A 13,199-nucleotide genomic window follows, 5' to 3' on the forward strand; every position below is an offset into this window, starting at 1 on the left:
AACGAATCTTTTAAGCCTAATTAGTCCATGATTTGACAACGTGATACTACAGTAAATATGTACTAATAACGGATTAATTAGACTTAATAAATTCATCTCGTGGATTACTAACTGATTCTATAATTTATTTTTTTATTAGTATTCAAATACCCCATACGACATCCTCGTATGATACCTTCTAAATTTTAATCACCACATCAAACACCCATTAGTCTCGTCGGACGGCCATTAATTAATAGCCATACCGTCTGCAACTCTGAACGCCTGATTTTCTTGGTTTGGTGAGAAATATTGGCACCCACCCGTGCAGCTAGGTGTGTTCTCCCATACCAAGGCCTCGTTTAGATTGTAAGTTTTTTCGCTCTCTTCATCACATTAAATTTTTGGACATATGTATGGAGTATTAAATGTAGATAAAAAAAATAACGAATTACACAGTTTGATTGTAAATTATGAGATAAATCTTTTGAGCCTAGTTAGACCATAATTAAATAATAATTGTCAAATACAAATGAAAATGCTACAGTGCCAAATAGTAATTCCTAACCCAACCTAAACGAGGCCTACTGCTGCACTGTCGGCTTGTACATGGTCCGGGTTTGACGGTCTTTGGGTAAAATCCAGCCCAAACCGCAGGAGATGATATGCCAACGGTCTGTACCCACGGTTTCAACCCGTACCCGGTCACAGGAACTCCGCCCCAATCTCCGCTCCCACGGCAGCACCGCCGTCAACGCCGATCTTGCCGCCGGCAATGGCATGGCTTACGCGCTGCTCGCCAATGATGCCTCCGCCTTCGCCTGCCGTGCGCGGCAATGGTGTTCCCTGCACCACCGCTCGCCACGCCCACCTCGAGGCCGTCCGCGTGCAGTCCGCGGCGGTGCTAACGCAGGACCATCTGATGTGGCCGGCCGTCAAGTAGGATGGTGCTCGGGCTCGGGACGGGGTCCACGGCCGCCTCCGCCGTCATCGAGATTGGTGTGCTACTGGCCGCGGGCAAGCTCGAGAAGATCGTCGGCGTGCCCAGATCCAAGCGCACCTTCGAGCAGGTGCAGTAGCTTGGCATCTCGCTGCCCATGCTCAATGACCACCTGCGCATCGACCTCACCATTGACGGTGCCGGCGAGGTCCGATCTTGTCTCAACTGCATCACGAAAGGTCGCTGAGTCTCTGACTAGCACTGGTTCCATGGGCAACTAGAGATAGAGGACCGACGGAGATGCGTCAGGAAGAAGACGACGAGCTGACGGGTTGAGCGCAAACCAACCCGGACGTGCTTTCTAACGCGGTTTGCGATGGGCTGGTTCGTGGATTGGTCCGGGTTATAACCGGACCATGTACAGGGCTACCGCACTGTAGATCAAGTGGAAAATACAAAGATTTCACTGAAAGGAAAATATAGCCGATGGTATTCTTGACTACTCGTCTAATACTAAGATTTCACACAATGCAAGCAGATCAAATGAAAAGGGGCTACAAAATTAAAACTACAATTTTGATTAAAACTACAATTTTGATTCTTCTCCATGATTTCAATTCATGCATCTTCACGTATTCACGAATACATCGTCAAATTAAAGCCGATATACGTGGATCGAGACCGAGCACGCACTCGATAATCAATGCCTGATGAAGAGGTTGTACTCGACGGTGGCGTCGCCGGTCTTGAGGTCGAAGGTGTGCGTCCGTGCCTGCGCGTACCCGCGCGCCATCCGGAACACGCCGGTGCCGCCCACGACGGCCATCTCCCGGACGGCGTTGAACACCGCGTTGCGGCCCATGATGGCGACGGTGCTGCCGTTGTACTTGCCGGCCTCGAACACGAAGTTCATGTTCATCATGAGCGACACCTCGTCCTTGCCGGCGCCGATGTAGGTGCCCTGAGCGCGGCCCAGGGGCTTGGAGGACTTGAGGTCGGGGCCCTCGGTGAGCGGGTCGTCGATCACCACCACGGCGCCGAAGCTCGTCTTGGAGGTGTTGGTCAACGCCGCGCGCGCCACCGGCACCGCTGTCGGGCTCGGCCCGCTCACCACGTCGTGCCAGTACAGCTTGATGTGCGTGCTCTTCTCGCCGCCGCTGCTGGACGCCGCCGACGCGGCAGGTGCGGTGGTGGCTACCAGGATTGGCAGTAGTAGGAGGAGCACGGCGGCGGCCATGGCGTCCGGTTGAGGCTGAGACGTGTTCTTGGTGCGCGCTGTGCTCTGTTGTGGTGTGGAGGTGTGGTGTGTGCTGATGGCGTCTGCGGAGGCGACTATTATGCGCGCGCGAGATGGAGTGGCAGGTGCTAGAGAAGCTTTGGGAAGTTGACAGGGCGGGGAGAATTATGTGCTTGGCGTGTTAGGGTGGTTGCTTTCTCGCTGAAATATTTGGTGAGATGCCATTCAGACGAGGTGTGCATAAATGTTATATTAGTCATGAGTGTAGTCAATTGTTTAATGAAGTGTTGATCGAACTAATCGACCAACCCCCTCCCTAGTTATTGATACTCATATAAATATACTACTACATAATCCAACTTCACATTAGGACAAAAGTGCTTAACCGAGGCGGGCATCACTCTTGTCTTTGTCTCTTCATCGGTGTAAATTATGGAAAACATAGACAGTCTATAATGCATGATGTGCCAGTTAATAATAAAAAACAAATAAAAATTTAGACCCGTCGTCTGAGTTTGAACTGTAGTGTTTTTTTTTATTGTAGCTCTTATCTCATAACATAATGATCTAGATTTCGAGTTTTAAATTCTGGTAGTATAATATTGCTAGTTGCTATAAATTTAGATCCTTAAACTAAATTAGAAGTCTTGTACTTATTGTACCTATATAATGGTATAGGTGGGTAATCTTGAGGCCAATTTAGAGGTTAGCACACATTGTTTTTACAATGACAGTGTCGGGTAACTTAAAAAAAAACAGAACACCTACTAAGGCTATTATTATGAATGCAGATTATAGTGGACTGGATTATAATCTTCATAATTTTTGCAAGAATTTCTAGAATCTATTTCATTGTCTTCTAGCGAATATCATGAAGGTTAACATGGAAACTCTGATTGGGATCTCCAACTAGTTATAGTAATTAAGATAGTCAACGGATGTAAATACATGAGTAATTGAGTACAGATCAAGCGGATGAAAAAAAAACTGAGTTTCAATATACAGTTTGCAAAAATCTGAGTACATATACATGCATAGACCTTGTAATGTAAAATGAGAATTGCTCCATATATATACATATACACATGTGGCCGTGTGGGCATAATGAGCCAGGAACACAGCGATACTTGCTTGGACACTTGTGTCCTCGAAACGTGAAGTCACAGGCAGGCAGGCAGGCAGGCAGCACCGACCCTGGCCACCACATGTTTTTTTTTCTCCTGTTTTTCAGCGTGTTGCTGGGGGGTTGCTTGGTTTGGTGGCCGCGCAGGTCGCTGGAGACTGGCTGGTCGCAGGTTATTAGTGGTTGGTTACTAGCTAGACCATGCTGTACTGATCACAGGCCACAACAGGCCTTGTAGGAACGTGGCAGAGACGACCGGCGGCGTCGTCGTCAATCAACCGTCCCGGGCGTTATATCGCCGTGCAACAACTTGGCCTGGTCTGGTCTCACTCCAAGAACCACGGTAGGCGTACTCCGTGCTCAGCAGATCCAGCCAGCTTGATGGTAAAACACGGCAGAGATTTTACATCATGTGTATCATGTCTCCTGTGAAACATCTATGTGGACCGTGTCGGTGTCGTGGCATTGACTGACGTCGAGGCCAAAGTTGAAGAGAGACAAGGCATGGGGAAAATGGATTGAAATTCGAGCTGTTAAAAGTTTGTTGAAAAAGAAGAACAAAAAAAAGCAAGGCATGGAGAAGACACGGCAGAGATTTTTTTACATCATTTGGAGCTGAAGCTGCAAGTCAACAGGCATGCAGGCGTGTAGCACGGATATGCGGGATCCTGTTTGTTTTTGTGCCTGTCAAATCAAGTAACCGTTCGCTTTGGCACGTCCAAACTCCAAAATGCAGCAATAGCTGCTAGTAGTACATGGAGTTGTTGACTTAGAGCATCTCCACCGGTCTCCCCATCCACACCCAACGAGAAAAACCTATAGTTTGAGGGATTTACAAGCTCCAGCAGTCCTCCAATTCAATCCCCAATGAGAAAAAAAATTCTCATCCCCCTCAAAACCAGCCCTCCATCCCTCAAAAAAAGGGGAACAATCCCTCCCCGCAAATCACCCCGCATACCTTGCAATTTTGGCGGGCGTGAAGTTTCACGAGCAACTGTCGTCGAGGTGGACGAGCCGCCGCCGTACACCGCCGTCGGGGATGGTTCGGCGAGGATGGCCACGGTGCTGGACGAGCCGCCGCTGGATCTGACGCCGGCGTCCGCGCGGAGGAGCCCACGCTCGGTGGAGGCGTTCTTCCTCGAGCTCGAGCCGGCGTCCGCCGCGAGGAGCCGTGCGCAAGACTGGAGAGGAAGTGGCGGCCGGCGGGGGAGAGGAAGCGGCGAGGGAGAGAGAGATGACCACGTGGGATACAACGAACGGAGGAAGAAATTTATCCTTTTCGCTGATAGGTGGGGTCCATCTCTTTTGGGGATTGGATTTTCTCATTCTACTGGAGAATAGACCTTCAAAACCTCCAAAACATATTTTGTATGTCCACCAATAACTAATTTTTGGGTTGAGGTTTTCTCCTACTGCCGGAGATAACTGATCGAGAGCAAACAAATCAAACCTGCTGGCTGCTGTAGTGGGTTGGACTGACCAAGATACGACCGACCACAGCGAATATGTCTTCCTTCCAACACGCATGTTCGATGCTTGCCGGCCAATCAATCCAACACCATCTACCCGGCGTGCTTGCGTTGTTCCCACGTCATTTGGGAGCTAAGCATGGAGTAATAGTTACGCCCTCATGCATATATTAACAATCCATTCGAAACAACCGAGCTCGAATTAAGCGCAAGCATGCTGAGTATAGGAATACATACACGTGTAAAACATAGGATTAAAAAACAGAGGAATTTAGTGAGTATAGTTGTTTGGATGGCCAACAAAAAAAACACAGGGTTCACTATGTCAAAAAGCATTTCTAGGGGCGGTTTGCCCAGCCGCCCCTACGTAAGGGTCTCTACAAATCATGCATTTATAGGGGAGGTTCCCAGCCCCTACAAATCGATTTGTAGGGGCGGCTGTAGTACCAGCCGCCCCTACAAACAGGTATTTATAGGGGCGGTTCAATCTAGAACTACCCCTACAGTTTGTTTTTGCCAGACGTCCCACAACCACCGTTCTGAACCGCGTTCGCGTTGCCGAACGCCCCGCGACCAACGTTCCGAACCGCGTTCGCGTTGCCGAACACCCCGCGACCGCGACTACAAGCATAAGAGTATTCTATAAACTACAATTACAAGTCCAATTCACATGAATATATACAATCCATCATTAAATATACAAATTCCATACACATTGTTATCAACGTCCTAGAGCTAGCCTTTCAGTCTCACGAAGGTATTGGTACTGAGGATTTGTACCTAACTCAGACTCTCGATCATGGTAGGCGCCTCTGACGTGTACAATCTGGTCCAATATGAAGTTGCAAAGGTCGCCGACGAGCTCTAAGAGTTGGTCATCCTTGTATGGGTCTCTTTTCATTCCTTTCTCTTCTCTCCACTACAAGAAAACAAGTTTCGGTTTAGTATTTCATACAATTTACGAAGTTTTATACTACGGGTGAAGAGGTTCAAACTTACCCTTAAGGGGTGTCTCCTGTAGGCACCGGTGTTACCCATTATAGAACATATATAGTATCCACAATGTACACTCCCAGGCTTCTGCTTGGGGCACTGTGTGTTTTGCATATGAAAATGTTAAGTAATGCTTTTGACAGCCATGTAACGGAGTACTGAAGAAGTAAGTTACACTTACCGCATATAGTGTTTTTATAGCCAGCTTTTCCTTCCTTGCTGGATCATGCCTTCCATGATGATTAGTGACATAGAACCTAAATGCCCTGTTCGAATTATTTTAGCAAATACAACTTGTTAGTATCCAAAAGTGAACGTTACAAGTATGTATACAAACATATAAGCTAATGAGGATTGTCGATATATATACGTCTTGAGAATCGATATGAAGTCTTTGTATGTCACCGTGTCCTTATCTAATGAATCAAAGACCCATGCCATGCTCCTCCCGACATCGACGGCTATACAAATCCAGTGGTTGCTGCATGAATTTAATCATAGAACTAGATAAGCCCTTTTGCATCGAATGAAATATATCGAACAAAGCTTTAAGTATAGAGTTGAGCTTACTCGAAGTTGTATGGTAGCCATATAGTAGAGTGGTGTTGGAGATTTTTGAAAGCCAAGGCAATGTATGCCGCAACCTTAAGGAACTCTTCCCTTAGCTTCACACTACGGATGCGCTCTTTCTCCCGAAGAGTCTTTGCAGCTGCTAGCTCTTTGGCATCCAGTGTCCACCGTTTAGGGTAATTAAAATTTGTTTAGGCTATAGCTTGAGGGTCTACATACCCGGCTTTCACACTTGGCATTTGTTTGACAATGTGCACTTGCATTCTACAAATCACAGCGTGGGTTAGTTACAACAAAATTCAAAGATTACATTCATATCATATCGGGAGGACAAGGACTTACAGGCACCACGTGCGAATTAGATTCATCTCCATTTCTCCCAGGTGAAAGCACGTGTGCATGTCATTGAAGTCAAAGATAATTTTCCCGGCTGGGCTTCCAAATGTGCCGGTGGGAAAGCATACTTGTATAATATCTATGCTCGTTGGGAGAACACGCAAGTACCAATCATGGAACCTTCTCATTCCAAGTGGATCACTTTTGGTATTAATCAATCATCTGGAAGGATCAAGCAACCTGGGCCCCACCCACCTATCATATCTCATCTGGGAGGCTGACCCATCCTATGTATCATCACTTGCAAGGATGACAGAATTGTTTGCCTCGATCCTACACGTAGGAGCAAAAAAAATGAGGTTGAACTGAATGAAAAGTTTTCTATGTTTTCCCTATAGAATCAGTCATATAGGAATTTTCCTCTATTTTTCCTATGGAGCATTCTTATGAACCAAACGCTACTACAACACTTCAATCCTAAGGAATCTGAATCCTGTGTTTTCCCTTTGTTTCACCTCCATTCCAAAGGGCCCCTTAGAGTGTTAGTTGTTCATCTTGCTTGGTGCCTCGATCTGTTGGTGTTGTACTGTCCAGTTTGGCTATTCAGTTTTGGAACTTATACGTGGTTGTAGTGACAAGTCAAATACTGTTAGGGAGCTCTAGATGCTGAAAATGTGAGATGTACTTTCTAATATACAAAGGACTGGCTTGAAGTGCTTAGCTTCTACCATTGTCTTTATCGAAGAGCCAGACTCACAAATTTGTGAGTTCAATTCAAATAGGGTATGCTCTTCCCAGCCGGTCACTAGGCACATTTGCCGACCGGCTCGCGGTAATGCTCTAAATCGTACGTCCACCTGGAGGCTCCATTTGCTGGGCCACGACGCCAGCCCTCTAAGGCGCAGCGCGAGGCCGCCTTCGTGGTGCACCGCTTGGCCACTGACCTGTGGCAGAACCGCCCGAAATAACACATTTACAGAGGTGCTCGTCTTCCACCAGATACTAAACACTCCGAAAGCAAGCTACAGCGGGTGGTATCCGTCGGGCACACCCCAAGAGAGAACCCAAAAGATCCATATTTTTCTTCAAGGATCCAATAATGAGAACGAGTTACAATACTTAATACATTTCATACATCCAGAGTTCTTAGAAATTCATTATTACATTGCCAAATGTCAGAGTGCGGAATATTTAATAGCGGAATTAAAATAAACATCTAGCGATAAAAAACAAGGATCCATCTGTGCCCACCAGAGGAATCCTCCACACAAAGGTACTCCTCAAGCATTATCTGCAACAGGGGTAAATAAATCCTGAGTACACAATATACTCGCAAGACTTATCCGACTATTGGAAATAATTTCCCGACTCCAAGGGATATGCAAAGCTTTATGGCTTGTTGGTTTCCTCTTTGCAGAAAGAAATACTAATAGTAAGTTCTTATTTATGTTATTATTAATAGTCGTATTAATTTATTATCTAGCCATTCTAGGTAAGCACATGTTCTACTTTCAAGCAAGAGTTGAACAATCAGTTCCACTTCATCACCTTTCAGCTTTCAGTTCTTACTACGATGCTAGAGTTAAGACAAGCCGTACTGACTCGGCGACGATTCGCGAATCAATGTACCCAGCTGGGTACCCTGAAAACACATGCCCCGTTTGTACCTCAGGCACAAGCAAGACCAACCCATCACCCTTCTATCAAGGGGTCTAGGTCCCTGCCCAAACTTGGACTTCAAGCCCCCGCTTCTAAGTCCCGGACTTAGTGCGGTGCAAGGACCTCTACCATCCCCGCCTCTAATCGGTCGGTCTGGAAAGAGCTGGAACCCACGACAAGAGAGCAACAAGTCTTTCCTATGCCCATACCCAAGTATGTGCTCAGGATAATAGATCTGTGACTTGCCTAGCGTCCATTGCAATGACCGGTCCTTAACCGACATAGACATGGATAAAGTGTAACCAAGCTATGTCCCGATAGTCGCAGGACACAACCCCTTACACCCACTAGTACCTAGACCATATCCCTGCCCAGTCACCATTTTCCTTATATTTATGCATGTAGTTTCCATAAAATGCCTGTAACATAAATGCACATCATATATATATTCAGTGATCATGAAATATGGCTTATGCTCCGGGGCTTGCCTTGGGCAGGCGGTGGGTCAACAAAGTCAGCACCAAAAGGCTCTGGGGCTCACTCCTACACGAGGATCTCCTCCTCGTACTCCTCAATGACCTCTTCATAATCATGTTCGTCCACGGGCATGAACTCTACCAACTCATGAACTACATGCATGAAATGATGATGCAACACTTAGTAATACGACAACTGTAGCTTTTAAAATAAAATACATCTATCATGTTACTGTGCTAGTCCTACCGACTAAGGTGCTAAGTCACCTACTGTTAACACTAACAAGTATGAAGCATGTCATATATTATCTTAGCAACTAAAAGTATTCTTACTCTTAATACCGATTTACTCTATATATGATAAAATAAGGGTACTAGCTACTCTATTTATTAACCTACTCTAGGGCTACAAAAATTACAGTGAGTACATAATAATCTAATGATCCTACTATAAAATTTTTATTGCTAAAGCTATCATCAATTTGTCACAAAAATTTCTACAAATATTAATCTACAAAATACTAAGCTCTCTAATTTGAATTTATGAACCTATCCTTATCATAGCTAACTATAAACTAACTACACTAACAGATAGATAGTATTTTTGTGAACCTAACAAATTTTATTTCACTATTTTTGGACATCTATAGAATTTACTATTATTTTTCAAAGTTCAGCTCAAAACTAAATTGAATAAACATTTGTTAATTCACTGGAAATTGAAAAACTAAACTTCACCGCGCGGCCCACTTCGCGGCTCGGCCCAGGCTCCTGCAACGCGCGCAAAAGCGAGCCACCAGTGCGGCCCACGCGCGAGGCGCGCAGACACGGCCCACGCAACGCGGCCCAAGGCGGAGCCCGCGTGGAAGCTGGTTCTTTTGCTAAAGAGTCCGCGTTATCTTTCCTATTCACGAAGCTCACTTGACGCTGTTTAACTAAGTCACGGTCTTCACATCTAGCACCCTGCTCTTACTTGAATTCATGTTTTCCAAGGTCCTTGGCTGGAACTACTAATGGTCGCGGCACCTTCGGCCCAAACGCTGGCAAGCATGGACCTCCTCGGCCTCAACCAACACCTCCCTAGCACTCTACGAGCGAAGCACAACCGATCAAGGTCTCACATGCCACAAATGGTGTAGCACGACGGCGTGGCCATGCGCCGCGGTGGGGTCTGGCCATGACAACATTGGCGCCGACAAAATTACCTAGCCTAACGCCTTTACCGCTACCCAATATCCATCTACAGACTATGAGCAACAACATAGAAGTCCTAATTGAATCACTACCACTCCCAATCGCGCTGCCCATGGGAATGGCATCCACACCAGTTCACCGGCGGCAGCGAACTCGTCCTGGCGACCAAGACCTCAACCAGCTCAACCACCTACCCTAGGAGCAAGAGGGCCTCACCAGAGACGCGTAGGGTAGATGGGACAAAGTCATGGGGCTCGGTAAGGTGGTTGGCCACGAGCGTGGGGTGACTCTAGTTCACAGCAAGTGCGGCGATGACATCCTCGGTGACTTGCTGCTCCACCGGTGAAGTCGCTGCATGGGCAAGGCAAACCAGTCAAGGAGACGCAAAAGCCTTGCTCAATTGAGACAAAGGAGCAAGGGGCACCATCCTAGCCAAGAGCCCACCTCGACGGCCATGGTGGACCGCCGCAAGGAGAATGCGCCGCATTACCTCACTGTAGAATGGAAGCTCACCGGAACGACTCCAATCGCTGGCTAACTAATAGGTCTAGTTGAGTGCACGGTGAATTGGAAAGAGGTGGACTACACACGACCAATTTGATGGACGACGGCGTTCGGGCTTAATGGGGTCGACGGCGGGGAAAACTCCAATTGAAGCCCCGACACCGTACGACCGCCACAGTGGCAAGCTTGGTGCGAAGCTGGACTCCAACGCGACCTCTAGAGGGGCACAATTATGAATCTGGGGCCAGCTCTATAGTTTGCCTTGGCACGGCGCCATTGCAGGTAATGTGACGGTGGCTTGGCGTGGTGCAAATTTCTAATTAGGGAAAGGACGGCAGCGCGACGGGGAAGACTCCACGGTGCGTACGAGGCTGGCATGACGACGTGCGACCACAACACCATGACATGCAAGACGACAGTGCATGGCACAGCGCGCCGCAGGGACTGGCAGCGGTTCAGGAAGGCAACAGCGTGGCGTGGTGCCGAGCGTGGACGTGATGGCGAAGTCAGGCGGTAGGCCAACGCGCATGCAGCCGCAAGGGTCAATGGTAGCAGTGATCGCACGGCAGCGACGGTCGGAGCGTAGCGTGCCATGGGCGTAGTTCGACACGATGGCGTTGGTGATGGCTCAGGTGGACACGACGGCGGGCAGAGTAGCCAGGTCCACCGACGTGGTGCTCGTGCGTGCGTGAGCGTGTGCCAGGGCGCAGTAGCAAGAGCCGTGGCCAGCAGTGCGGGCCATGCGTGCAGATGTGGGTGCATAGGCACGACGAGCGGTCTAGCACAGCACGCCGAGAGCCGGTAGGGTGACCGCGCCCAGGCGCTGGCATCGTTCAAGACATGACTTGCACGCTTTTTAGAGCTGCTTAAAAATCCAACCCGATGATCCAGTAGCTAAACCAACTATTTTATGTTTGACATGGTGTATCAAGCTACTAAAACCCACCTTAAGATCGTGCCACCACTTAACCTGATTCCCCTATAAAAATTGTCGAATTTAGCTCCGTCGAACCATTTTTTGACTTAAGAAACGACTAAGTTATTTTCTCGGATTCATGTCACTTTCAATTTCCAAGCTACCAACTATGCTATCTAGCGAACCCCATTCCTGATCACAAGTATTTCACTGCCACCTACGAAGTTTGTACTACCAACTTTATCAAAGTTTTGTCTATGCGTTCTATAGCATTCTCGTTCAATAAAAATTCATTTAGAACACTAAGTGAAACAACGCAACATAAAATGTAACATTCGTTTCATGTTTTCTGTGAACGTTTCAAGTTCCGTATATTGCTTTACACCCTATATTACACACATTTACACATAAGTATGATGCTTATGCAGTGTTTTAGCAAAAAGTTGTACAGTGTAACACCGAGGGTGTTACAAATCTACCCCCTAAAACAAAATCTCGACCCGAGATTTCATGTGCCTAGTGTGGGAAAGGAGATAGGAAATACATTTCATGTAGCAACTACCTATCAGAACCAGAGAGAAGGTGGTGGTAGCGGTTCAATATATAGCTCTCTTGTTCCCACATGGCTTCATCCTCTGAATGGTTTTGCCACTGCACTTTGTAGAACTTTACCACACTGTTCCTTGTCACTCTTTCTTTTTCATCTAGGATTTTGACAGGGTGCTCAATATAAATAAAATTAGGCTAGAGTGGAAGTCCTTCAATTTCTACAACTTCATCAGGTACCCACAAACATTTCTTGAATTGCGATACATGAAACACATTGTGTACCACAGATAAAATATCGAGAAGCTGGAGACAATAAGCAACTGGGCCACACTGCTTCAAAATTTTGTAGGGACCCACGTATCGTGGAGCTAACTTGCCATGGATACCAAACCGATGCACCCCTCTCATAGGAGACACCTTGAGGTATACATAATCCCCAACTTCAAACTCCAAGGGCCTTCTTTGCTTGTCCGTATAGGCTTTCTGTTGGCTCTGAGCTGCCTTTAAATGACTCTGAATAATGACGACTTGTTTACGAGCCTCCTTGATGAAATCTAGCCCAAAGTATCCACGGTCTCCCACTTCAACCCAGTTTAGTGGTGTCCTACATTTCTTCCCATATAGAGCTTCAAATGGTGCCATGTGGATGCTTTCTTGGTAGCTATTATTGTAAGAAAATTCAGCTAACATTAGGCATTCATCCCATTTCTCAGGAAAAGAAATGGCATAAGCTCTTGACATATCCTCGAGCACCTGGTTCACCCTTTCGGTTTGGCCATCAGTCTAGGGGTGATAGGCTGAACTGCAGAGGAGACTAGTTCCAAGACACTCCTGGAGTTGCTCCTAGAAGCAAGAGACAAAAACTGATCCCCTATCAGAGATGATAGTAAGGGGAACTTCGTGTAGGGTCACAATCCGGTCCAAGTACAACTCGGCATACTTTCTAGCAGAATATGTGGAATTCACTAGGAGAAAATGAGTTGACTTGGTAAGGCGATCCACAATGACCCAGATAGAGTTATACCCCTTGGATGTGCAGGGTAAACCCACAATGAAGTCCATGGAAATATTCTCCCATTTCCAAACAAGAATGGGCAAGGGCTACAGATATCCTGGAGTATGCATATGATCTGCCTTAACTCTACCACAAGTGTCACACTCCGCGACGTGCCAGGTGATGTCCTGCTTCAAGTTGGACCACTAGTACAAGTGGTGCAGATCATGGTACATCTTGTTGCTGCCAGGATGAATGGA

At 46.9% G+C, this 13,199-nt stretch overlaps 1 protein-coding gene across 1 annotated transcript; it reads right to left on the reverse strand.

Moving 5' to 3' along the window:
* Positions 1-1,392: 1,392 nt before the first annotated feature.
* On the reverse strand, positions 1,393-2,318 carry LOC136508920 (dirigent protein 22-like). Its single transcript, XM_066503699.1, has one exon. It carries the CDS (start codon positions 2,154-2,156, stop codon positions 1,620-1,622), a length of 537 nt encoding a protein of 178 aa, XP_066359796.1. The 5' UTR covers positions 2,157-2,318; the 3' UTR covers positions 1,393-1,619.
* Between the last annotated feature and the right edge of the window lie 10,881 nt (positions 2,319-13,199).

This window comes from Miscanthus floridulus, chromosome 15 (assembly GCF_019320115.1).
Source record: "Miscanthus floridulus cultivar M001 chromosome 15, ASM1932011v1, whole genome shotgun sequence".
NCBI classification, from domain to species: Eukaryota; Viridiplantae; Streptophyta; class Magnoliopsida; order Poales; family Poaceae; genus Miscanthus; species Miscanthus floridulus.